The sequence below is a fragment of the Cyrtonyx montezumae genome, unplaced genomic scaffold (genome assembly GCF_038088225.1).
Source record: "Cyrtonyx montezumae isolate F1298 unplaced genomic scaffold, pur_monq_1.0 scaffold_5, whole genome shotgun sequence".
In the NCBI taxonomy this organism is placed as follows: Eukaryota; Metazoa; Chordata; class Aves; order Galliformes; family Odontophoridae; genus Cyrtonyx; species Cyrtonyx montezumae.
In genome coordinates, this window is record NW_027072056.1 from 2741712 (window position 1) to 2764706 (window position 22995).

General features: G+C 54.1%; 4 protein-coding genes across 6 annotated transcripts; 1 reads left to right on the forward strand and 3 right to left on the reverse strand.

Annotated features, from left to right (window-relative positions):
* Positions 1–1589: 1589 nt before the first annotated feature.
* AIRE (autoimmune regulator) lies at positions 1590–4637 on the reverse strand. The gene is made up of 10 exons (XM_065748391.1): positions 4497–4637; positions 4210–4384; positions 3960–4112; positions 3794–3883; positions 2982–3091; positions 2602–2717; positions 2323–2523; positions 2135–2228; positions 1911–1979; positions 1590–1744 (listed from the first exon to the last, which is right to left on the reverse strand). The coding sequence occupies exons 1-10, from the start codon at positions 4635–4637 to the stop codon at positions 1664–1666; spliced, it is 1230 nt and encodes a 409-aa protein (XP_065604463.1). The 3' UTR covers positions 1590–1663.
* A 5367-nt stretch (positions 4638–10004) lies between these two features.
* On the reverse strand, positions 10005–13125 carry LOC136056358 (uncharacterized). The gene is made up of 2 exons (XM_065748515.1): positions 13018–13125; positions 10005–12326 (listed from the first exon to the last, which is right to left on the reverse strand). The coding sequence occupies exon 2, from the start codon at positions 12291–12293 to the stop codon at positions 11448–11450; it is 846 nt and encodes a 281-aa protein (XP_065604587.1). The 5' UTR covers positions 12294–12326; positions 13018–13125; the 3' UTR covers positions 10005–11447.
* Positions 13126–13474: 349 nt separating this feature from the next.
* On the forward strand, positions 13475–18041 carry SCLY (selenocysteine lyase). 3 transcript variants are annotated; one of them, XM_065748082.1, is made up of 12 exons: positions 13475–13633; positions 13707–13807; positions 13920–14067; positions 14332–14459; positions 14570–14734; positions 15083–15189; positions 15477–15513; positions 15868–15951; positions 16102–16204; positions 16362–16437; positions 16830–17022; positions 17914–18041. In XM_065748082.1, the coding sequence occupies exons 1-11, from the start codon at positions 13477–13479 to the stop codon at positions 16987–16989; spliced, it is 1266 nt and encodes a 421-aa protein (XP_065604154.1). In that variant the 5' UTR covers positions 13475–13476; the 3' UTR covers positions 16990–17022; positions 17914–18041. The 3 variants fall into 3 exon arrangements, with proteins under 3 accessions (XP_065604154.1, XP_065604153.1, XP_065604155.1); XM_065748081.1 differs by having other exon boundaries at positions 17969–17996; XM_065748083.1 differs by lacking the exon at positions 13707–13807 and having other exon boundaries at positions 17969–17996.
* A 1814-nt stretch (positions 18042–19855) lies between these two features.
* On the reverse strand, positions 19856–22349 carry SLC35G2 (solute carrier family 35 member G2). The gene is made up of 2 exons (XM_065748128.1): positions 22316–22349; positions 19856–21652 (listed from the first exon to the last, which is right to left on the reverse strand). Exon 2 carries the CDS (start codon positions 21628–21630, stop codon positions 20395–20397), a length of 1236 nt encoding a protein of 411 aa, XP_065604200.1. The 5' UTR covers positions 21631–21652; positions 22316–22349; the 3' UTR covers positions 19856–20394.
* Positions 22350–22995: the final 646 nt, after the last annotated feature.

The following is a 22995-nucleotide window of genomic DNA, read 5'->3' on the forward strand; positions in this document are numbered from 1 at the left end:
GCCATGGTAGAGGCAAATACTGCGTCTGTGCACTTCTGTGCTGCGGGGTTTGGAGGGTCTGTAAGCTGAAAGGCAGGCAGGAGGAGCACTTCCCGCACAACCACGTCGCCATCTGCTGGATCGAATGTCTGGGGTATAACAGCAGTAGCTGAAGAAGTGACGTTTCTTCTTGACTGTGCGTGCCTAAGTTTGTAAAAGGGTAAAGAAGTATGTATGCAAGTATTTTGCAGAGAGATGTACGAAAAGGAACGGAGAAATATATAAAAAGTAAAAGGTAAATGGCAAGAAATACACAGAGCTCACTTGTTGTGCAAAGAACAACGATGAAATCTAAGCAGGGTCAGTGTGGATTGCTCCTCTGAGGGAGACCCTCACATGGGAGACCATGTTGACAGCGACAGGATGAGGGGAAATGGCCTTAAATTGTGCCAGGGTCAGTTTAGGCTGGATATCAGGAAGCACTTCTTTACAGACAGGGTTGTTAGGCACTGGCATGGGCTCCGCAGTGCGGTGGTGGAGCCACCGTCCCTGGATGTGTTTCAAAACGGTTTGGCTGTGGTGCTCAGGGACGTGATTTAGCGGAGGGTTGTTGAGTGAGGGCAGTATGGTTGGGTCGTGGTTGGACTAGACGATCTCTAAGGTCTTTTCCAACCTGAGTATCCCCCTCCCCTCCACTCCCGTCTCCCACTCCCTCTCCCCCCACAGGCTGTGTGGCTTTGTTCTGCCTTCGTTGCCATGTGGCCGCATTCCATTGGTGCCTGTGGCCATCCTACCGCTCCAAGGCGCCATCTTGCCTCTCTTCCAAGCTAAGCAGGTGGGGGGTGGGTTTAGAAGTGGGAAGGGAGACCTCTGGGGAGCAGTGGGAGGTGTAGGGCAGTGCTGCTCAGAACTTGGAAGTTAGACAAGTTGGCCATCCTGGATGCCATAGCTTGTTTTCTTCCTTCCCTGTTCCCTTCCCCTTCTCCCTTCCCCCTTCCCCAACACCTTTCTCTATCCCTTTCCATTAACCCTCTGCTTCCTCTTTCCTTTCCCCTTCTCTTCCCCTTCCCCTTTCCCCTTCCCATTCCCCCCTGGTTCCTGCTGCCTTGCCTAGGCTCGCTGTGGGCTGGTGTCATAGGGTAAGGTAAGCAGGGTCTGTGTGGGCTGTAGACCTCCAGGGAGTGTTGAGTTGTGTAGAGTTGTGTTTTTTATGTTGGGGCTTTGTGGCACTGGGGCCTTTTTTCTCCTTTTGTCGCGGGTGACTGTGTTGCTGCCAAGAGTGTGGGTGCAGGAGCAGGAGCTGGAGGAGTGTACGGCCACACCACTGTTGTAACACCTGCTCTCATCTGATCTCAGAGGCTAAGCAGGGTTGTGGGTAATGAGTACTTGGATGAGAGTCCTCCTGGCACAACCAGCTGCTGTACACTGCTTCCTTTTTCTCACTGGGCTGCAGTGCTGTATTTTTCCCTTTGTCACATGTGGTCGGGCTGGTTGTTTAGGGCTTGAGCTTTGTTTTGAGGGATGTCAGCCACCATCGTTGTGCGTAATGGCTACTGAGTTAGTGTACACTTATATTTGTTTTCTCTGTTGTTTATTGTTTGTTCTTTTTCTTTTTGCACACTTTTTCTTTATTTGTACTCTCCGTTATCTTCTCAGAGTTTGGCTTCCATAGCTGGAGCATGCACTAGTCGTAGAGCCCGTGTGTGTCTGCAAGGGGCCGTGCCATGCTCTGGACTGCCCACTGCAGGATCCCATCCCAGGTTCCCTATAGGATAGCCCACATGTTGTTACTCTCCATTTTCACTCTGTTCTCAGCCTCTCTGGGTTACTCTGCCTACTCTTCCTTCCCACAGTCCGGGGACCTACTCTGGGGTACCCAATGCACTTAGTAGTACCCCGTGGGTATGCTCTGTATGTACCCCGTGTCTTACCTCGCTCAGGAGGGCATCGAGCTCTTCCCTGCTTGACATGGGGTCACTGCTCGCTGAGCCATTCTCCAACTGTGGGAGGAGATGTGTCACCCCCACCTCTGGTCATGTGCTCATTTCCGTCCTTCTCTGACTGGAGGTTGGGGTCCCAGCACCCTTCCATCACCTCCAGCCTTTACCCAGCAGCCTGTATTCCCTGCACTGGTTCTGGCTCTGGTTGTACCAACCTTTGCTGCCTGAAGCACATCTCCAGCAGCTGCAGTGCTCTCCCAGCTGCCTGGTTCTGGGGTGCCCACACAGGAGCTGCAGAGCCACAGCCCTCTGCAAACCAACAAGGTATTCACAAACTCTCTGAGCAGTATGAACAAATGGAGAGGTTTGGGGTGTGATGTAGGGAAGGGCGGAGAGGACTCACCCATGGTTCCCATCACGTGTAGGGCAGTGTTGGGGTGCAGAGATCCTGGAGAAACAGCGGCTGCAGGTGCTCCCATGGCTTCCACCCAGCTGGGCACCATCCTCCTCCTTTTCTGGGATGGCAGGGGGCTGCTCTGCAGCTGTGTCTGCGTCCCGCAGCCTGCCCAGCTTGGCCACGCATGAGCTGCATTGCCATGTCCCACTGCACAACCCCAGCACAGCAGTGAGGAGCAGCGGGGACGTGAAGTACACTGGAGCCCCATCCCAACCCGGGGCTCACCTCGGGACACGAGGCAGCGGGGGCACCAGGCAGGGGAGGTGGAAGGCCCTGGGACAGCCATCACAGCAGATGAGCTCACCGCCGTCACCGCACACCGCGCACTCATCCTCGTTGTCCTGCCATGGGCAGGGATACAGGGCCTTGCATTGGCAGCAGGATGCACCCAGGCCGCAGGGGACCTTGCCACCCACTGTCCCCTCGCCTCATCTCCCATCACAAACACAGCACACCGACTGTATCTGGGACAGGGATCTACTGCTCCCAGGCTGTTGTAGCCCAGTGATGGTGGGGTGGCTGAGCCCCAGGCTGCCTGGACTGGGCCAGTAGAGAGAGAGATACCAGGAACACCCTGACGGTCCCACTTTGCCTTTCAAGCTCACCTGGTAGGGCGCAAGGTCCTGGCTGTGCACGGGGGGCACTGGCAGATGGCCCTGGGGGGTCTCACACATCTCCCCGCTCTGTGAGACAAAGGGCTTTGGGGAGCCAGCAGCTGGAAAGGGAAGGCCCCTGCTGCTGGGTGGCTTCGTACAGCTGTAAGGGTGTGTGTTGGTGCGGGGGGAGCGTACACTTTGGGGTGTCCTGTGTCGAGCAGCAGGCTTCAGGCTGCGGCTCCTGCTCCTGGCCCCCAGCTCCTCACCGGCAGCTGGGATGCAGAGCTCGTCCCTGGCTCTGCTGCCTGCCTTAGTGCTGCCTGGAAGAGAGGGGAGCACTGCTCCAGCAGGTGCCATCTCTGTCATCCCTGTCCAGCTCTGGGGGCCTTCCCAAGGAGGGGGGCTCCCGATCTGGGGGATGAAACTTAGCGTTTGGCAGTCTGGGGGCTGCCCGGTGCCTGCACTTACTTACCCGGCTCCTGTGTGTGCCTGATGAGGACGTGCTTTCCCCCACCAGCCCCACAGGTGACAAGCACCTCGCTGGCTGCCACCATGACCACCCTCTGCACTGAGGCAGCCTGGAGGCCTGTAGGGTGGGGGCTCAGCCAGCCCCGAGGCCCCTACTGTTGCCCAGTGTGATGCGCAGGCAAACACTGCCCCATTGCTGCCCCTGGTTGGCCCAACACACTCCTTTGCCCAGCCTGGCAGCTCTGCAGCCCCAGGGGCGTCACCCAGACGGTCACCACACAGCTGGGATTACTCTGGGGGGAAATCTGTGCCTGTGCTTGTCCCCCTGGCTGCCAGAGGACATTGGCACTCACCGCTGGTACGGAGTGTGCGTGGAGTGTCCACGCTCTCAGCCTTCTTCACAGGTTTTGCCTTTGCCAGGAGCCCTAGCAGGGTTGGGGGGGCTGTCACCATGGGTGACACCACGAGTGCCCCCCACATCTCTTCCTCACACACACCCCCCCCGCTAGGCCTCTGTACCGGGGCTGGCAGTGTGCCTTGGTGAGGGTTGTGCCACCCGGGCCCCATCCCGCGCCTCGGGGGCTTTTCTCTTGCCTTGGGGCCTGTGTGGGGTCGGTGCCATGGGGCTGGGGGACGGGCGTCTGCTGCAGTGCTGCTGCCCGAGGTCCACCTCTGCAACAGAGACGGGGACAGGCACAGTCAGAGCAGAGTGTCACCTCCGCCTGTGCGCAGCACCCAGGGTGCTGTCCCTTCCAGCCTGGCCTCCCACCTGTGGGGAAGGCGCTGTGGAGGGGCCGGAGCCGGCTGTAGCGCTCCAGGTTGTAGTCCTTGAAGAGGACGGCCCAGAAGTCCCGGACAGCAGTGGCATCACGGCCCAGGAGCCAGGTGAGCAGTGCGTGGAAAGCGCGGTGGGAGCCCTCCCGCTCCGTCTGGCTCAGCGTCTCCTGCCGGCGCCACCGACACCCGTGGACACGCAGGAGAGTGCCACCAACCCCGTCCTCGCAGTGGGGGCCAGGACTGCGGTCTCCTACCCGACCCCCCCCCCCACGGCCTCACCTTGAAGACGTGCTCAGGGACGATGTCGTGGTCAGCGAGGCCGTGCAGCAGTGGGAAGACATCATCCACCGCCATGGCGATCTCAGTGCGGTGCAGTTTCAGCAGGTGCCGCAGGTGCCCGTCCCCCCCCAGCCCGGCCATGCTGCTGCAGCCCTGCAGCCGGCCCCGACGCTCTTTAATATACACCCTGGTTGCTGGGAACTCGTCAGGCTCCCGCACCCCCACTCATTTCTGTACAAGGCCACGTAACCCGAGATCACACCTCCTGCCCCCAGCTGTCCCCGCAGCGCAGCCCTGTGCCACTGCCTCTCCCCATCACCGGGCAGCACCAGCCTGGCAGCTGGCACGGCGTCAGCCACCACGAACAGCGAAGGACACCCAGCGTCACGGTGAGCACCCCAGGAAGAATGAGGAGGGGGGAATGAGGCAGAGCACTGTTGCAGGCGGCCCCCACCTCCCCGTCCCTGCGGTCAGCCAGGCGTCATCCCAAAGTTTCTGGACTTTCCACAGCACCTGCTCTTCTCATCCAGAAACTCAGCCGCACGTGGGAAGCAGTGCCCTGCAGCTGAGGGCAAACGCAAGTGCTCGCTGCAGTCGCCCCCCCTGCACACGCATGCAGCTGAAGCACAGCAGCTGACAAACACCTGCAGCAGAAATGCTGAGGCTGAAGAAACTTCAAACATGTCTGGGTGCGATGCGGCGTTGCCAGAATGACAGGTGGTGTCACGAAGGCACCCGGGGATTACCTGGCTGTGTTTGCAGTGCTATAATTGCCCGCTATAGGAAATTGGGCAATAAAGCAATTTTGTGGGAAATGCTGGGAGCAGAGGAGTGGGGATTGGCACTCTGTGGGTGCCTCGCATAAAGAAGCCTGGGGGTGATGTGATGTAATACACGTGGTTGCTCCATCCAGGAGACCAGAAAAGGAAAGCTCCAAGGTTCCCCTCCTGCCTCCCAGGCATCTGGGACTGCCCCAGCACAGGTTTCCAGCTGCACTCAGAGCTGCCGGGGTCGCAGGTGCCATGCACGGCCATCCCATGCTGCAGGGCAGAGCCTGATGGCACTCGTGCAGCCAGAATTGGGACCAACACAGAGCTGCACACATTACAAGGTGGTACAGGTAAGGATGTCTGTAAGTCCAGCACTGCTGTCCATCCTTTCAGCTTGTTTGGGCCAGGCCGAGCCAACAGGAACTGCCTTGGGCTGCGTTTAAAATATATATTAACGTATATAAGTAACAAAACTTTTTTAATGTGTTGTTTTTTAATTAAAACATAACAGCAACAAAGACCTAAAGGTGGTGGCTGACCTCATTGCTGCAGAACTAACCCCTCAGGCCGGCCCCGTGCCGTTCCTGCTGAGCTCTCCCGGTGTTCAGCAGAGATGTTTGGTGAAATATTACTCTTCCTGTGTTCATCCTTGACAATAATCATTCAGAAACGCTCACACTGCCAAAAAGGGATGATGTGGCTGTGAAGGGAAGGGTATTTCCTTATTTCTCACTGTTAACAGAGGGCTTATGGCCCGGCAAAGAGACATGACAGATTTTGAGTCGAACATCTGATTTCAACTCTACATATTCAATTCGAAAATTCACAGGTAATGTATTTATGTCAGTTGAAACGAGTGGCAAATATACAAAAAAAGGAAAAGACTGTTTTTTGGGAACTCTTGAAACCTATTCCCAACTCCCATTGTCGCAGTGGAAAGCGTGGCTGCATATTTCTCGCTGCTCACAGGCCAACAGATCACAGCGTGTGAAATTATTCACCATCAGTCAGGTTTCCATAATGTAGGTGTCATTTACAATGCTGTTATTGTCTAGAACAGTGCAGGTGAGTTCAGTTTGAGCTTGAAGACATACATTTAACACATCTAAATGAGCAGTCAGAGCCCCAGAAGTGCTGAATCTGGGAGCCATTATCCATCGTCACGTTCAGGTACAGCTTCCCCTTTGGGTTCCCCGAAGCACTGGATTTCATTTCACAGTCCATAAAATCATTTTCCTTTGTAGCAACTGATGTCCCCACCATCAGAGTCCATTCTTTTAAAGCTCTCCTGGAACCGGCAGCGATTCCATCCTTTGGACTTTATGGACTTCACAGCTTTGATGATGATAGGCACAGCATTACCCATTTTTAAAGCTTTTGCACATGCATTTTCTTGACGTATCATCAAACACAAGTTGCTGGCTGTGGTTCCATCACCAACTAATTGTACAAGTCCCTGTTGGTTTTTTTTTTTAACCAACCACTGCCAGGGCACTGTCAGGAGCTACACCAGATAAAAAATGAAAGAGAAATGCTTCAACGTAATGTTTTACTGGTCCCTACAAACCAAGAGATTAAGCTGTGTCTTTCAGTGGCACCAAAGCAGCCATTACTTCTGTGAGAGGATATTCCTTATCAGTACCTCGAATGAAAGGGGCAAGTTGAGCCCTATCTGTAGCATCAGTACTTTGATCTGTTGCCAAAGCAGAACATGTGAAATCAGCAGCTTTGCTCTCCAGCTTTCCTTGGACAGATGTTCCTGTCTCTTCAGTTCACCAGGCTGCAGGCAGGTGGGACAAACTGACCTTGGAGAGAGCTTCTTTTTTTTTTTAAATGAGGACACATAGTAAGGAAAGCACAGCAGGTGCATCGCTCAATAAACTCACAGCCTGTCGATGGTTTTGTTTGCCATCAGCTTTGCTACCACAGCACTACCTTTGCTGGCAGAGCCATGGTGGCACAGCAGGGTCAGATGTGCCTGGGCTGGAGCGTGGCTCTGCTGGCAGCAAAGCCCTGCCAGCAGATGGTGGCTGCTGTCCAGAAACTCAAGAATAACAAGACAACACCCCCTGCAAGGACAGGAAATACCCTCATCCATTTCTGGTTAATTATTTAACATGTTCATCCGACGAAACTCTCTCCCCAGAGCTCTTCTCAGGATTTGAAGTGTTTTTTTTCCCCTTGGAGGCCCTGGCAGCTGTGGTATGGAGGTCAGGCCAGCACCACGTCCCACCCTGTGCTCCCATTGCCAGTCACCTTCAGCCTGGGTTATTAAGCTGTCCAGCAGCTCCAAGAGGAGGCTGTGACACTCCCTGCAGGGGCAGCCCTCACACCCACGGCTACAAAGAGGTGCTCCCTCGTGCAGGGGTGCTGCCCAGTGCAGCTGAGAGCTGTGTGCCCACAGCACTTTGCTTGCTGGGCTTGACTGGACTTGTTTTGAATACCAACACTGTGACTGCACCTGTGCTTTGAATCAAGGACAGATTGTTTTCCATACCCAGCCAGCTCAGCAGTGCAGTAATCTGCATTTCAGGTGCTTTTTGTGATGTTCCTTCCCCTCTCTGAGATGCTAGGCAGGAGGCAGAGCGGGGGCTGCCAGGTGCCAGATGAAGAGGCACGTACTTACTGGGAGTCTGGATGGTTATTTCTGTAGTATCTTGCTTAGAGCAGACCTTGGCAGTTCAAAGGCCGTGAAAGGTCAGCTCTTGCTTGCAGAGAGGAGTCAGACAGTCCTGGGGGCTGGCAGCAGCCCTGCTTGGGTCTGAGGGCTGGAGACTGGCAGTGGAGGCCGGCCACACTCAGGTTTCAGGATGTCCTTTTTGCAGTGCTCCTCCTGCAAAAACCAAAGCACAAGTGTTAAGGTAGGGGAGCACTGCTGCTACGTGCCATCCAGCTGCTGAAAATGTTTTCCACAAACACCCAGTTACATCATCACCTCCACATCCATCTGGATCCCTTGCAGCTCCTGGATGCATCTCCAATCCCTCCTCCCTTGACAAGCTGGTGAAGTAAAGGAACCATTTTCACCATTTCTTCCTTCCCACCGAGGTCCCACAGAGCGTTCCCAAGCCGTCTCTCAGACACCACCTGCCCCGTGCACATCTCTTACAATCCCAACGTGTCCCCACAGTCAGGAGAGAGCAGGCAGAGAGGGGAACCTGCAGAGGGCAAGACCACGAGATCACTACCAGGAAGGAGAGGCACTGTGATACGGATCTCTCGGTGCCTGAAGCACACCGGCAGCCAAAGCAAAACGCTGCCACCAGGCACACATTTCAGCCCTCTCCCCTTACCTCCTGCTGCTCTGGGGCTCCAGTGCTTTTGGGAAAAAGGCTCCACGTGGGGCTTCTAGACTGTCCTATCCCTAGAGGCTGTCCTACTGCTGCCCTGCGTGGTCCAGATGAAAGCAGGTCCACCTGCACGCTTTGCAGCTGCTCCTGCAAGAGCCTGGTAGGGAGAGTGTAGCAGAGTTTTATTTCAGCTTCAGTGTCCTCTTTCCTCCCCCTTTAGAAAGAAGAAACAAAAGCCCAGAAGTATGTTATATTAATTTATTTGGGACACACCAAAAAAGGAAAGTCAACAACCGTTAACGTACAAAAGTACAGAGTCCTGGGACAAGATTTACTGTCCTGATTAAAAAGGCACCATGGTCCCAATGAAGAGTAATCAGAATACATCATTATAGAAATCTTCCCCCTGTTGCAGCAGAAACAGAGCCAGGCTTTGGCTCTATCCACAGTCAAACCCAGCTAAGAAGCAGACACGATTTAAATGCAATTAACACTGCTCAGCCTGTACAAGATGTCATGAAACGAATCACAGCCTACAACGCCATCTCTTTTAACTCAAAAACAGCAAAGGTGACAAACAAGCAGATAACTGAGGAAGGCGGCAGCGTCCCGACACCTTCAGCTCTGTGAGACACGCCAGCTGAGCTGGAACAGGAGGGCTGAGCACGGGGCTCCTGAACGAAACGTGGTTCCCTGTGGTACACAGGAAGTCAGATCTGACAACCTTAAATTCCCTGAATCCCTGAAAACCGTAAAGCACTACAGAGCTGTGTTCTGTACTCTGTTCAGCCCCGGCGGGTTTACTTTACACATTAGCACTTATACCATCTGCTATATCTGTAGTACAAAGGGGGGTTACAGCAGTTATTTAAAAAATTCTAACTCTGCGAGGTCCGAGCTTGGCTATATTCCCTGCTGAAACAGAGCTGCTGGTGTAGGAGCCCCGTGAGAGGCCGGAGTCCAGCATCTCAGGGCTGGAAGGCAAATAGTTTCAACGTGACATCATTTGCAAGGGGAAAGTCAGTGAAGCACGTCAGAGAGGAGAGGGCTGCGATCTCTGGAGCAGAGCACGGGTATCAAACATGCAATCAAACCTGTAACGACGCTACGAGTGATGCGGAGTACACTGAGTTCACTAAATACTCTGGAGCAACTTACCAAGAACTCGTCAGACACACAGCAAGGATCCCAGCAGTTACTAACGAGCAAGTTCGCTGGGACGCCGACGTATCGCCCAGAGCCAGACAGATCCATCCTCAGGAGGAGGGACAAAGTGGATGCAGCTGAGCCTGACTAAGCAGCGGGGCCAGGGCTGCCACCACCTCCTCCTCTGCTTCCTAGCTCTGCTGCACCTCCATCTGAACAGCAGCTAATTTGCTTTTCGTTCCTCCTTTGGCATAGGACTTCAAAGCAGTCCAAGAACTGATGCATCAAAGTAACAGGAACTGTCAAAATTATTTGTACATGCATTTATTGTTAAAGGAAGCAAAAGCTAAAGAATGAAACAGTGCAAGTTAATATCAGTAAAATGATACGCAGGACAATGAGGAAAGGAACGGGGTAAAGCTGAGATACTGGAGTGGGGAAATGTTCACACTGAAAGGTAAATTTGAAAACCAGGCAAGTTGGAGCTCTTTCTGTCAGAGTGTTTCTGAGGACAGAGACTTGTTGCTTTTTTGTTTGTTTGTTAAATGTAATCTGGCAAGGTTTGGGAATCTCACCAGGGAGACCTCCAGCACTGGGTTTCGTAGAAAGTTCAACTCGTATTTAAAAACCAGTAAAGCAATCTTAACTAAAAATGGCAGACACCCTCGTACTGCATATATCTAAAACCACAGACATGTCACTGCTTAAGATACACGTGGGCAAGAGGATTATACTTTTCTCAAATAAACTCTCGGTGGAAAACTACCACTTCCACTCTGCTGGTCAGCACGTACCTACAGGGGGTGGAGAAGCAAGTCCAGATTAAGGAGCCTTTTGCTGCAAATACCACAGCTACACACGGGAAGATTTTTTCCTTCCCTATATCCTAAGACGACAGGATAATATTTTATAAAGTTTTTCCCATCTTTAAACTAAATAATGCAATTTGCATCCTTTCCTCTATCTTAATACCATCCCCTCTCCCCAGGAAGATAAAAACTATCAGTTCATTTAGGATTCACATCTCTGATCCTAGCTTAAAGATTTATATTAAAACTCATTCGATTGCAGGAAGGTTTATCCTGATCAAGGAGACGTCATCAACACAGAATCCAGAATAAAATATTCAGAACCATCAATGTTTTTACAGCCGAAGCACTCAGACGGCTCCCGGTCTCTCTTCTCCTCCTCAAGAAGGAGAGCAATCCCTTTATGAAATCACAGCACGCCTCTCTGGGACTGGGTAACACACAAGAAAACTAGTTTCCTTCCTCGCAGAAACGCCAATTCTGCTGAAAGGGGCTGAGCACCCTTCCCCCCCACTGACATCAGCGGGAGGTTAGGGCTCTTCAGCACATTAATTTTCTATCAGCAACAAGTCCAAGTTATTTCCCTGCAGTAAATCGGAGTCCTGTTAGGCCACCGCTGGCTCAGAAATGGTGAGAGACTTTCAAAAACCCACTGATGTAGACAAGACCTTGGAAGTAGAGGCTTATAGGCTACATCAACTTAGATCATCTGCTAGGTTTGAGCCTTTGCATCGTTAGTTGATGACTACTTATCCTTCCAAGTTCGTGTGTTTTAGTCCTTGCCGCTGTCGCCGTTCCCCGGAGGCAGGATGTTCCTGAGCTCTGGCTGGGGATCTCAAACAAACGCTGCCAATTGATGGTGGGATTTCAAACTTGCCTAACGTGTGTACTGCCACCTTGTACTCCAGCAGCTCTGCTTGCTGACCACGGCATACACTAGCAGTTTTCTGCCTTCTCCACAGTCTCGTAGAACCCAGGCCTAACCCTCCTGATGCTCATCCGTATATGCTGGCACTCCAGGGGCATGGCATTGCTGGCAGGAGTCGCAGTGCGCCGGCGCTTCCTTCTGCCCCGCACTGAGAAGGCTGGAGCCCCTCCGTTCTCCTCCTCCACGGGATACACCTCATCCACACTCGTGCCTTCACTGTGCTCGTCAGTTCTGTATGCCGTTCCCTTCACTTTGTTTCTCTCCTTCTCTTCCCTGGCGAGCTTTCTGAAGTGTTCCAGGCACTGTATCTTTTGTCTTCTTTCCATCATTTTCAGTTCCTGCTTGTCTGTGAAATCTTCGTAGTACATTTTCCTTTCACTCCTTTGATCTTCAAGAAACTTCAGCTCGATGCCAGTCGTTTTTATTCCGCTGTATTCCTCCAGCTTATTTCTAATCTGTGTGTCCACACAAAAGATGTCGAACAGCTTCTGAGAACTCTCGTTGAACCTGTCAGCTTTCTCCGCGTAATTCTGGTTCTGCCTCTGCTTCCTGGTCTGGTACAATCTGGTAAACTCCTCGTACATTTTGAGGATCAGTTTCTTTATGTTTTGAGTTCCGATGGTGTGCAAGTTGCAAACCAACCAGTGCTCCTGCAGGTGCTCGGCGAGCAGCTGGGCCGCGTCATCTTTGGACCGCTGGGCCTGGCCAGCTCTTTTGGGCTGCAGCAGGTACAGCATGTTCTGAACCACATCCTTCTTCGTCGGCAGGATTCCCTGGGTGAAGCCCAAAGACTCTACGTACTCAACAGTTCCCAGAGTCTTCCGTGCTTTCACCTCGGTGTCCAGTGATTCCATCACTGCTCCTTCGCTTCGTGGTTACGACATAACCTGAAAGGCAGCGATTGAAGACAAGCGTGTGAGATGGGGCTTTTTTAACCGCAGCACGGATAAACAGACGAGGAAAAGCCGCCCAGACCAATGGGATCCGGGCTCTTCCAACGCGCCCGATGCATTGGATGGTCGCCGCGGTAGCCCAGCCCACCACGCTATCAGCTCATCGCGGCTCTCGCACTCCTGCGCAGCGTTTAAAGTCTAACACAGCGTTTGTTTACATCAATTAGATTTAATGGCGTTTCGGACTTCACACTGCAAATTGCAGCACTCCGAGGCCGCCCGGGGCGCCGGGTTCGCTCGGGGCCCGAAGCGGGCAGCTCCTCCTCGGCCCGCTCGGTGCCCGCCGCTTCTCCCGGCCGCACAGGAAGCCGGCCCGGCCCTCGGGCCCCGCGCAACCGCGGGGCGCGGCCCTCCCAACCCCGAGGCCGCCCCGCGGGGCCCCCCCACACCCCGGGGCCGACGGATCGCGGCCGTAGCGGGGGCACTGAGGCCGGAACTCCTGCTTACCCCCCCCAAGCAGCCCTCCCCCGCGGCGCTGAGTCACGGCGCGGTCCCCGGACGCCGCTGTCCCGCCGGGCCCCGTGCCCGCCAGATCCCCGCCGCGTGTCGCGGCCCCGCGCGGGGGTCCGCAGAGCCGGCGCGCCCTGCCCCCACCCGCCCGGCCCCTCCCCTCCCCGGGGCTCACCGCCATCTTGGAGGGGGGTCCGCGGAGCCTGCGCAGGAGAGAGAGGGGAGAACGCGCCGAGGTTACCGCCGCCATCTTGGAGAGGGGCAGCGCCGCGGCGGCTCCCGCCCGCCCTTTCCCGGAAGGCCCGCCCTCCCCGGGGCGGGGGCGGCGGCGGCGGAAGTGCTCGGCACGTGCCGGCCGCCCCTTCCTCTCCGCTCGGAGCCTAGAGCGGCGCGTGGGAGTGAGCGCGCGGCCCCGCCCCGCCCACGGCGGGAGAGGGCGGGCGTTGCGATTGGCCGCGAGGCGCGCGCCGCCTGCCGGGGACCAATGGGAGCCCCGCAGCTTCGGGAGCCCTCGGCCAATGGGGGCCGTCCGTAGGAGGGGGCGGGGCCGCTGCCGGCCGTGGGAGACGTCGCGGCGGGGGAGGGGTGGGGAGTGGGCTGAGCGGGTTGGACTCGGTTAGCAGGCGGGGCAGCGATGGGCGCCGAGATGGAGCAGCAGGGAGAGGTGGCGGGCTCCGGCACGGTGTACCTGGACCACAATGCCACTACCCCGCTGGCCCCGGAGGTCGCGCGGGCCGTGGATGAGGCGGCTCGCCACGCCTGGGGCAACCCCAGCAGCTCCCACCCCGCAGGTAAGGCGGGGCGGCGGTGGCCGGGCTGGGCGCGGGGCCGTGGCAGGTGGGGCTGCCGAGCTGTGTCCCGCAGGCAAGAAGGCCAAGGAGCTCATCGAGAGTGCCCGGGAGAGCCTGGCCAGGCTGGTGGGGGGACGGCCCGAGGACATCATCTTCACGTCGGGGGGCACGGAGGTGAGGGCGCCCGGCGCTGAACGGCCGCGGTTTCTGTGTGGGGAGGATGGGGTGAACGGGTGCTGCGCGCCCCGTGGGTCTTCACTCTTCCCTGTGTCTTCCCCCCCCCCAGGCTAACAACATGGTCATCCACACCGCCCTCAGGTACTTCCGAGACAGCCGCGGGCAGGGCCAGGCCGTGCCGCACGTCCTGACCTCCAACGTGGAGCACGACTCCATCCGCCTGCCGCTGGAGCAGCTGGCGAGGGAGCGCCTGGCGGGTGGGTGGGGATGGGGAGGAAGCAGCGGGGGTGGGGTGGGGTGGGGTGGGGTGGGGGTATTTGGTCCCAGCTGCCCTCAAATGGCACCAACTCCTGACACAGTGCCCACATTCCTGCACGCTGGGCATGGTGTCTGGCTGGCACCAAACACGGCAGGAGCTGCAGGACTCTGCATGAGTGGGCAGCCCTACTGTTGTTCAGTAGTGTTAGGGCAGCACCGTGGGGCTTCCCAGCAAACCTGGGGACTTGTTTCTTGTCTTGCAGAAACCACCTTTGTGCCCGTGTCCCCACGCAGTGGGCGGGCTGAGGTTGATGATGTTCTCGCTGCGGTGCGGCCGACCACCTGCCTGGTTACCATCATGCTGGCCAATAACGAGACAGGGATCATCATGGTGAGTCCCACAGCACGTGGGATGGGACGCAGCCAGGAGACATCCTTGTAAAAAGGTGTTTGGTAAGAGAGAGGACGTGGTTCCTCAGATGCAGACTCCCTTCCTGTCAGCCTGTTGCAGAGCTGAGCCAGCGCATCCGTGGCCTCAACCAGAGGAGAGTGGCAGAGGGGCTGCCCAGGATCCTGGTGCACACGGACGCAGCGCAGATGATTGGCAAAGGGCGTGTGGATGTGCAGGAGCTGGGGGTGGATTACCTCACTGTCGTTGGACACAAGGTACAGCCCTGCTCGTGAGGCCCGGACACTGTTTTTGTGGACATCTCTGCTTGGTCAGGCCAGGGCAACTAGCAGAACGTAGCTGGGAGAGCACCGTGGGGCACAGCTGTGGGATTGCACATCCCTCAGATGCTGAGATCTCAGCAAATCCCCCAGCAGCTGAGCAAAGCTGGGCGGTGGAGCTCCTCCCAGTGAGGAAGATCCATCTGGGAGGGACAGCAGGAGGTGGCTGAGGGCTGAGGACAGCTCTAGAGGGCACTCAATTTGGTTTAGGCAGCTGTCTGTCACCAGGGCACCTGGCACTGTGTCGCAGAGTCAGTGTGAGTTGTTTTTTCTTTTTACCTGTAGTTCTATGGCCCTAGGATTGGTGCGCTGTATGTGCGTGGCCCTGGGACCACCACCCCACTGCACCCCATGTTCTTTGGAGGAGGGCAAGAGAGGAATTTTCGGCCAGGGTAAGGTGGCTGTTTGGTGGCAAAACTGCACTGGGCTGCTCAGCCTGAGCTGAGGTGTCAGCACTGTCACTTCCAGTCCTGGTGTGGGGAAATGGGTTGGTGTGTGGGAACTTCATGTGCAGGCTTTGCACGGGTGGACCCCCAGGGTGAGCTGCCCCTTCCCAGCTGTGTCAGAGAGTTTTCTGGCAGTGGTGAGGGGCCCCATGAGGGGAGCATCTGTGCCATGAGGCTGGAGGGTAGAGCAGAAGGTCTGGGTAAATAAGTCACGTCTCACTCTTCTCTTCCAGCACTGAGAACACCCCGATGATCGCTGGCCTTGGCAAGGTGAGTTGGACATAGGTGAGAGGTCATGGCTGCTGCCTGGTAGAGCCAGCATGGACACAGCGTGCTGCACACCTCAGTCTCTAAAAGTGACAAATTGAGTGTGAGAGTGCAACTCCAAGAAAAGGAGATAGGAGTTTGTGGTGCCAGCCTAAGGAGCTGCTTCAGAGTACACGCTGCAGACTTTGCCCTAGCAGTGGGGCAGTCACAGCTAATGCTGCACAGGGCACTGACTGTTGGGAGACGCAGGAGCTCTGGCAATTGCGGAGGTTCCTGGGCTGCAGCTGCATGCTAGGGGGCTGCATGTGGAGGGAGTTGTTTGAAGGTCACTGACAGAACCTGTCTGGGTCTTTTCAGGCTGCAGAGCTGGTGAGCAGGAACTGGGAGGCCTATGAGGCCCACATGCGGGATGTTCGGGACTACCTAGAGGCAAGGCTGGAGGTGAGCAGATCTGCCTCCTGTTGTCTCTCCACTTTCTGGATCTCAGCCTGCAGAGTGGAGTCCTGAGCTGGAGTGATGATTTCCTTCTGGCCCATCCACCTCCTCACCAGGACAGAACTGCTTGTTCTCACAGCCCTCTAAATTCTCCAGGCATCCTTTGGAAAGCTGAGGATCCACTTCAACAGCCAGTTTACAGGCTCCAACCGACTCTGCAATACCTGCAATGTCTCCATCTTGGGCTCAGGCCTTCATGGTAGCTCTGTTCATGTCTCCTTTGTCCAGCTTGCCCACTGTACCACAACGTGCTGCATGCCTGAGACATGTGGGAGCTCAGCCGTGGCCTGGGCATAGAGATTGGCTGGGCAATGGGCCTCTGAGGGTGGCAGCACTGAGACTTGTGTGTGTTGCAGGGCGCCGAGTACTGTCTCACTGCAAAACCCTTCTTGCCAGTGTTGGGGCTGCCTGCCACTCTGAGAAAGGAGATCGGTGAGCAGCTGGCCCAAGCAGGGCACCTTTTCAGGGGAGAGAGGGTGGGAGGGAAGGAGAGAAGGCAGGGAAAGGGACAGTGGGTGGCTGTAGGCATCGCTGCCTTGAGCAAAGGGAGTGTTCTTTCTGGAGAGGCTGAAGAGCAGCAAAAGAGGTCAGGAAACACAGCTGGAATGCATGACTGCTGCTGGGAAGGACTTTGTCCCTCCTGGCTCTGGCGATGTAGCTGAGATTGGAAGTGCTCCTCTGTGCTTGGCACTTGTTTGGAACACAAGCAGTTCTCCTGGAGTGCATCTGTACAGATGTGCTCCTCATTAAGGCTCGGCGATACTGCCTGGTGATACGTTTTCTTGGTCTTTAATTAAACCTGCTCATCCCTGTGTTTGTTTCAGGCCCTCCTCGATTCTGCTCAGCTGTGGGATCCCCTGTGACATAGCACAGAACGCCTTGCGGCTGAGTGTGGGCCGAGACACCACGCGTGCGGACGTGGACCTGGTTGTGCAGGACCTCGTGCAGGCTGTGGCACAGCTTGGCAAGGACCAAGCCTCGTAGGCCCCAGGAATCACTGTCAGCCAGGTCCTCAGGGTAGGATTGTGCTCTGCTTCGCTCCTGGGCACTGGTTATGGCAACAGAGTTGGTTGTGCAGGGGCAGGATGGTGACCAAACTGATTGCAAGCCACTGCTAACACGATTTGCCCTTCTGGTCCTACGTCCAGTCTTCTAACTTAGTGGCTGCAGACTGAGTCAACTTGGATTCAGGGTTTGGCAGGAGTAATCTTCTGCCTGACAACCCAGCCAAGCCGACCCAGCCTCCGTCGATTCAACAAGTCGTGGCTGGAGGAGGAAGTGAGATAGTCTGCATCAGCAGCAGCGTGCTGCCAGCTCTGCTTAGCTGCCTGCTGCCTTGCACTCACAGCAACTGCAGCATGGCTGGTCTGTCTGCACAGCACGGAGACAAAACTGCTAATGCCTTAGCAGAAAAGCTTGCAGGTGTGTGCTGGTGGCAGCAGGAGCTGGGGGCTGTGCTGAGGAGGTGGCCTTGCTACTTTGGGGCTGGGGCAGCTCCTCTAGCTCTTGCTGAGGATGCTGTCAGCCCTATTGTATGGTGCAGACATTTCAGGAGCTCGGCTGTCAGGCACTCCTTGCTTGCCAGCACGTTTCTGCGTGTGTCTCAAAGAGTCAAAGCTTGGCTCCCCCCAGAGCATAACAGGCGTGAAAGCCATAGGAGCTGAAGGCTTTTGCACTGGTTGTTTTCCACAAAGGAAGCTTGCCTGCTGTCTTATCACCGAGAGGAAGAAAGACCATCTGTCCTAGGGAGAGATGAGTTTATAGCAGCGCAGTGAGAGGCTGGGCTGGGCACTGCACTGCCCCTGCCAGAGCCCTAAGCCACAAGAGATTTTTTTTTCAGCTGGGAAAGCGTTGGGTATAGCTTTCCCAGCTCTGCATTGCATTACTTGCTCCCCATCGTTCCTACAGTGGCAGAGCTCCTGATGCTGTCTCCACGTGCTCTGAAAAGAAATGGCTGTTGCAGGTGCCCTGACGTGTGCCAGTGCCCGAGATGTGTCACCCCTGCGAGGCCAAGGCAGTTGCTCTGATCACTGACACTAGGAAGACAAGAGCACCTGCAGTGGGAGTGCTGCAGCTGGGCTGACTGATGCTGGGGAATCTGATCTCTGGATATTCATAGGAATAAAAGTGATTGCCAGTGCTGTGGCATTTTTCCATGTAAAACATATTTTCCATGGTGTTTTGGGGGAAGCTGGACTGGTTGAGGTCACAAGAGGGATGGCAATGCCAGGGGTTGGGCAGGGAGGGGGCAGCAGGGGGCCCTGGTCATTCCCTGCTGCTGGTGTTGCCCTTGAGCAGGGAAGTTCAGGGCAGTAATGGTGACACAATGGGATAAATGCAGGTGTATTTTCATGGGCTGGAGTGTTCTGGGAGTTAAGAGGAACTATGGTAAGAACAAAGCCTTCCACGTCTCATCTACTTTCCTTCTGGGCTTATTCCACTGGCGTCAGCTGCACCCAAGTGGTGGATTAGCTCTCAACTTTTGAGCTCTTTCCTATTTCACATGTCAGGCACAGCCTGCCCTTAGCCAAACCACTTCTCAGGTCCCTGTTTCAGCTCCAGACAACAACTGGACTTGCCACACAGATGCCAATCCATGACTCAGTGCTGCACCCTTGTCAGGGAGACCCACCTGGGGGTGCAGAGGGGGTTGTTACTCATGCCACTATGCTGGGCAGGGGGTGCTGAATGTGTGCTAAAGCATACCTGCCACCTGCCTTCAGTTGCTTCCCAGATATCTTCGATACCTGGAACAGCATCAGTGACTGCTGACACCTCCTGCTACTGGGTGGGCTTGGCACCCATTCCTCCCTGCTACCCTGGTGGTCTCAGGAGCCTGATGTTCCTAGGGCCAGGCTGCAGTGGCTCAGGTTTTCCATCTGAAAAAATACTGTGACATGTCTTCTTTGTTACTCTGTTTTCAGAGAGTCTGAATCAATGGACTTGTGGTGTTCTTTGTTAGATTGTGTTTACCAACAAGGAAGAATTATTTTCTCCCTGTTCAGAGACCCACGTCCCAACTGCTGCTGTGGTTCACCAGATCGTGTATACTAACTAAGCCATTCTGCTAAGCAGCAGGGGCTTCTTCCTTGCCTGGTGGGCACAGGGCACAAAACAAAGCCCTTGTGTGCTCAGGCTCCTCCTGCTGTGTCTTTTCAGCTGGCTCCCAGCAGTTCCAGGGGGCTCCCAAAAGGATGAGAGCAAACGCCTCTGATGGCTGACCTCGCATTTCTAAGTGATGGTCACAACAGAGTAGGAAAGGTGTGCAGTAGGGATTAATGCAATTACTGGGCTGCATTAATTGCTGAAAGCACAGCTGTGGGCAGATTCTTAATGTGCTGGTCTTTCTCTTTCCTTGCTGTTAGCATGGCCAGGAATGCCATGTACCCATTACACCCCAGTGCTTTTTGTCCATTTAATTTCTAACTGAATTGTTAGGACCCAAACACGCTGACTTAGAAAACTGTTGAAAGGACACTAAGCTTGCTGTATTTCTTTGGGGTGGAAAATGTGCTTAGCACTGACTGCTCTGGGAATGGTTTTACAGTCACTAGATGCCTACCAGGCTGTTCCTTGTAAACACAATCGCTCGTACCTCAGTCTCAAATGCAGCCTTTATCTTTCCCCTCTCTCTCTTGCTTAACGCTTGAAACCTCTTTTGGAGAGAGTGGTGCTAGAGAAGGAATACTGCCCTGCTCCAGAGGTAGATCTGCTATTAGCCTGGATCTTCCTGGGGCTCTCTTTCACAGTTATAGCACGACTGCAGATCCACTCAAGGGCGCAGGGGAAGGTAGTTCTAGAGGTCTGGGCTTCCTGTGTCAATTCAGATAGAAGCTTAACCACAGAGCACAAAAAGCTTTACTGATACATTCTTTTGTTTATATGCACACTAGAAATACGAGTGATGATCACAGAAACATCAGCATTACTTCATTTGGAATATTACATCCAAAGCATAAGAAGTGTTACAGAGGACACGAACGCCCTGGTTGACCATTTTAATGCTGCTACTGCTCATTTTCCTACTAGCACGGCACACAGTAATGACAATTGCTCATGAATCCCTCTGACTCTACATTACTTCATCCAGGAAAGCGAGGCAGAACAGGCCTACAGCTTGTCCTGGGCTCCACTACCCCCTGTGCTGGAGGTGAATACCCCTTTCTCATGTGACAAACATCACTGGTTGTATGCACTACAACAAATTCACCTGTCATGGAAATCTGGAAATACCAGTGTTGCTACATCAGCTGTGAAGTTACACAGTAGAAAGAGGACCTGACCAGTACACTAAGAACACAACAGAGTTGGAATGTGTTACTTCCATGTGGTCACACACGTAACAGATACACCATAACACTGTCCAGAACTGGACAAGAAACCTGCAGGTCACTTAATGGAAGAATCCACAATCTCCTGATAATCTTGTCTTCCTAAATTCTTCCAGGACAGTTTATAACACGCTAGGAAAAAAACGCTAACCAAAATAACCGCTCCCCCAACAAGATCATAAGTACCTGGCAAGATGCGCAGCACGATGAGCTGCAGGACCATGGCGATGACTATCTCTAGGTGCTGCACAGTGCTGACCAGAGCAGGGTGGAACTTGCTCAAGGCGTAGTAGACCCCCAGGAAGGCTGCTGTGGAGCACAGGCAGATGGCGAGGAGATAGCTCCAGGTTTCTCCATCCAATGGGACGATTGGCTCTTGAAGTAAGAACATGGTGGATGCTCCCCACACCGTTCCCGTCCAACTGAAGGTGAACAGCGCTGTCCACATGCTGATGTTATCTTTAATTGACCTGTAGACTATCATGGAGAGAGCAGTGGTCAAACCTGCCATTACGGTCATGGTATAGCCAAAAGCTTCCTTCCAGGTGCTCAGCAGAGAGTTTCCTTCCTTGACGATGTTGGGGATCATGACCAGACAAACACCAAACACACTGCCCACCACTGTAACTATGTCTACGTAAGCCATTCCTTCATCTACTAGCAAAAAAGCCAAAATGGCACTGAACACTGTCGTGGTAGCCCTCCACATAATGGTCCCGTTACTAGGGGGAACTATAGAGAAAGATGTGTAAGCACAGGTAATGGAGATAACGTTGCAGACCCCGTAGAAGAAGAGCCGGAGCCTGTACCCTCTGGGGCCAAAGGGTGGCTCGTGGTAGTAACACACAGCTGTAACGGACAGCACCTGTAAGACGGAACGGATGAAAATCAGTTCTAGTGATGGCACTTTGGAGCGATCAGAAATTAATCGTGTAATTAAAGCCACGCATCCGTGAGCCACAGCAGAGCCAAAAAGGACTACCCACATCTTCCTTGACTGCAGAGAATTTCCTTCAGGGAAGTTCTGGAGATGCCCCATCTCGCCGGGTTTGGGTGGCTGTGCTGGCTGAAGCTGCGTGTCTATCGTACCAAAAAAGGTCCTTTCTCTTTTCTTGCCAGCATTCAGTAGTCTTGTCCTTGGGCTGTCCTCCATAAATACTCCTGTGTCTTCGTTCCAGTCCTCATATCCCTCCTCTCCTGGCTGGGGGTAATGAGATGTGTATTTCACCGTTACGGCGTTGGGATGAATTTTCACTCGCTTTTTGACTGGATATTTTGGGGAAGTTGAATCCATTTCCTCAGAGAATTGTCCTGCTCTTAAGGAAAAAAACCAGGGATGCATCGTTATTTTCTTTTTCACAAATACTGAGAGATTAATTAATATGCAAATTCTGACAGTGTTTACAAGCTATTTTTATGGGTCACATCCAAGTACTTGTGGATTGTTCCTGGTTCTGCTTTAACTGCATTTTATTCACCAGATTTTGAAAGTGACATACATTCCCATTATGTATAGGTTGTATAACATCCTGGTATATCTGAATTCTGAGGAAGTTCTCTCTCTAAAGTACTTTTTGGACAGTAAATACCCTGTAATGAATGATACTTGTTAATCGCTTGCTAATTTTAAAAGATTACAAAAGTCTGGCAGGAGATGGCAGCCTCATTTATAAACCTCCAGAGAACAACACAGGCAAGGCAGAATATCCCTGAGCACAGCTAGCATATGAGTAAACAACCCATTTTTTAACAATAACTGACAGCGTTCAAATACCTTCTTCTTTTCACATCGTATTTCCAGTAGCTGATTCTGCAAACATTTGCTCTCCAAGTCTAATTCAGTTTGTCGTGCACAGTTCCCTGCACCATCTGTGCAAAGAGCCCTTCCAAATGAGGCAGCAGCAGGGAAATGTCACCTTCCCGGCCTTCCTGTAGAAGGCACCGCTGCCCCACCAAGAAAACAGACACGCAGACTCTACCTGCTCTTGAGAGGTTTGATTCCAAGCCAGAAGGGGAAAAACACTTCTCTGTCATCTACATCCTTGTCCAGGTATCTAAACAGAAGCAGTAAATGCAAACAGAACAGGTTAGTAACGTGCAAACACAAAATGAACAGGATGAGCCCGGGAAGGCGGTGCCTCTCTCAGCCTCAGCTTTTCCTACCCAACGTTTTCTCTGGTTTTAAACTCACTATTCTACCCCGTCCTCCCCACGTCCTGAAACGAAAACCTTCTTCATCTCCACGACGTGTGCAGAAAGCACAAGGACAGCGATGCAAACAGCGCACAAGAGGTGTTATTTGAGCAATAGCAGATCCAGTCCCCTCATCCAGAAACAGCCGAGTGCATGCTGCAGCCACAGGCTCATGGAAACAACAATAACAGCAACCCCTAAAAAAAATGAATTTCTCTAACAGCATCCCGCAGCATCTTTCCGACATCCTGAGCTTGGATTACATTTTCTTCCAACAGACACAAAGAGGGGAATAGAAAAGAGACAAAACGCGTTTGCAAAGGCGGCAGTGGAGCTGTGGAGCGCACTCTGATGGGAAACAAAAGGCCACGGGCACCCGGCTCAAGATGGCAGTCCTGCACGGCCCGGCGCTCCCAGCAGCGCGGGGAACGGGCAGCAACGGGAACGGAGAGCCCGAGCGCTTAAA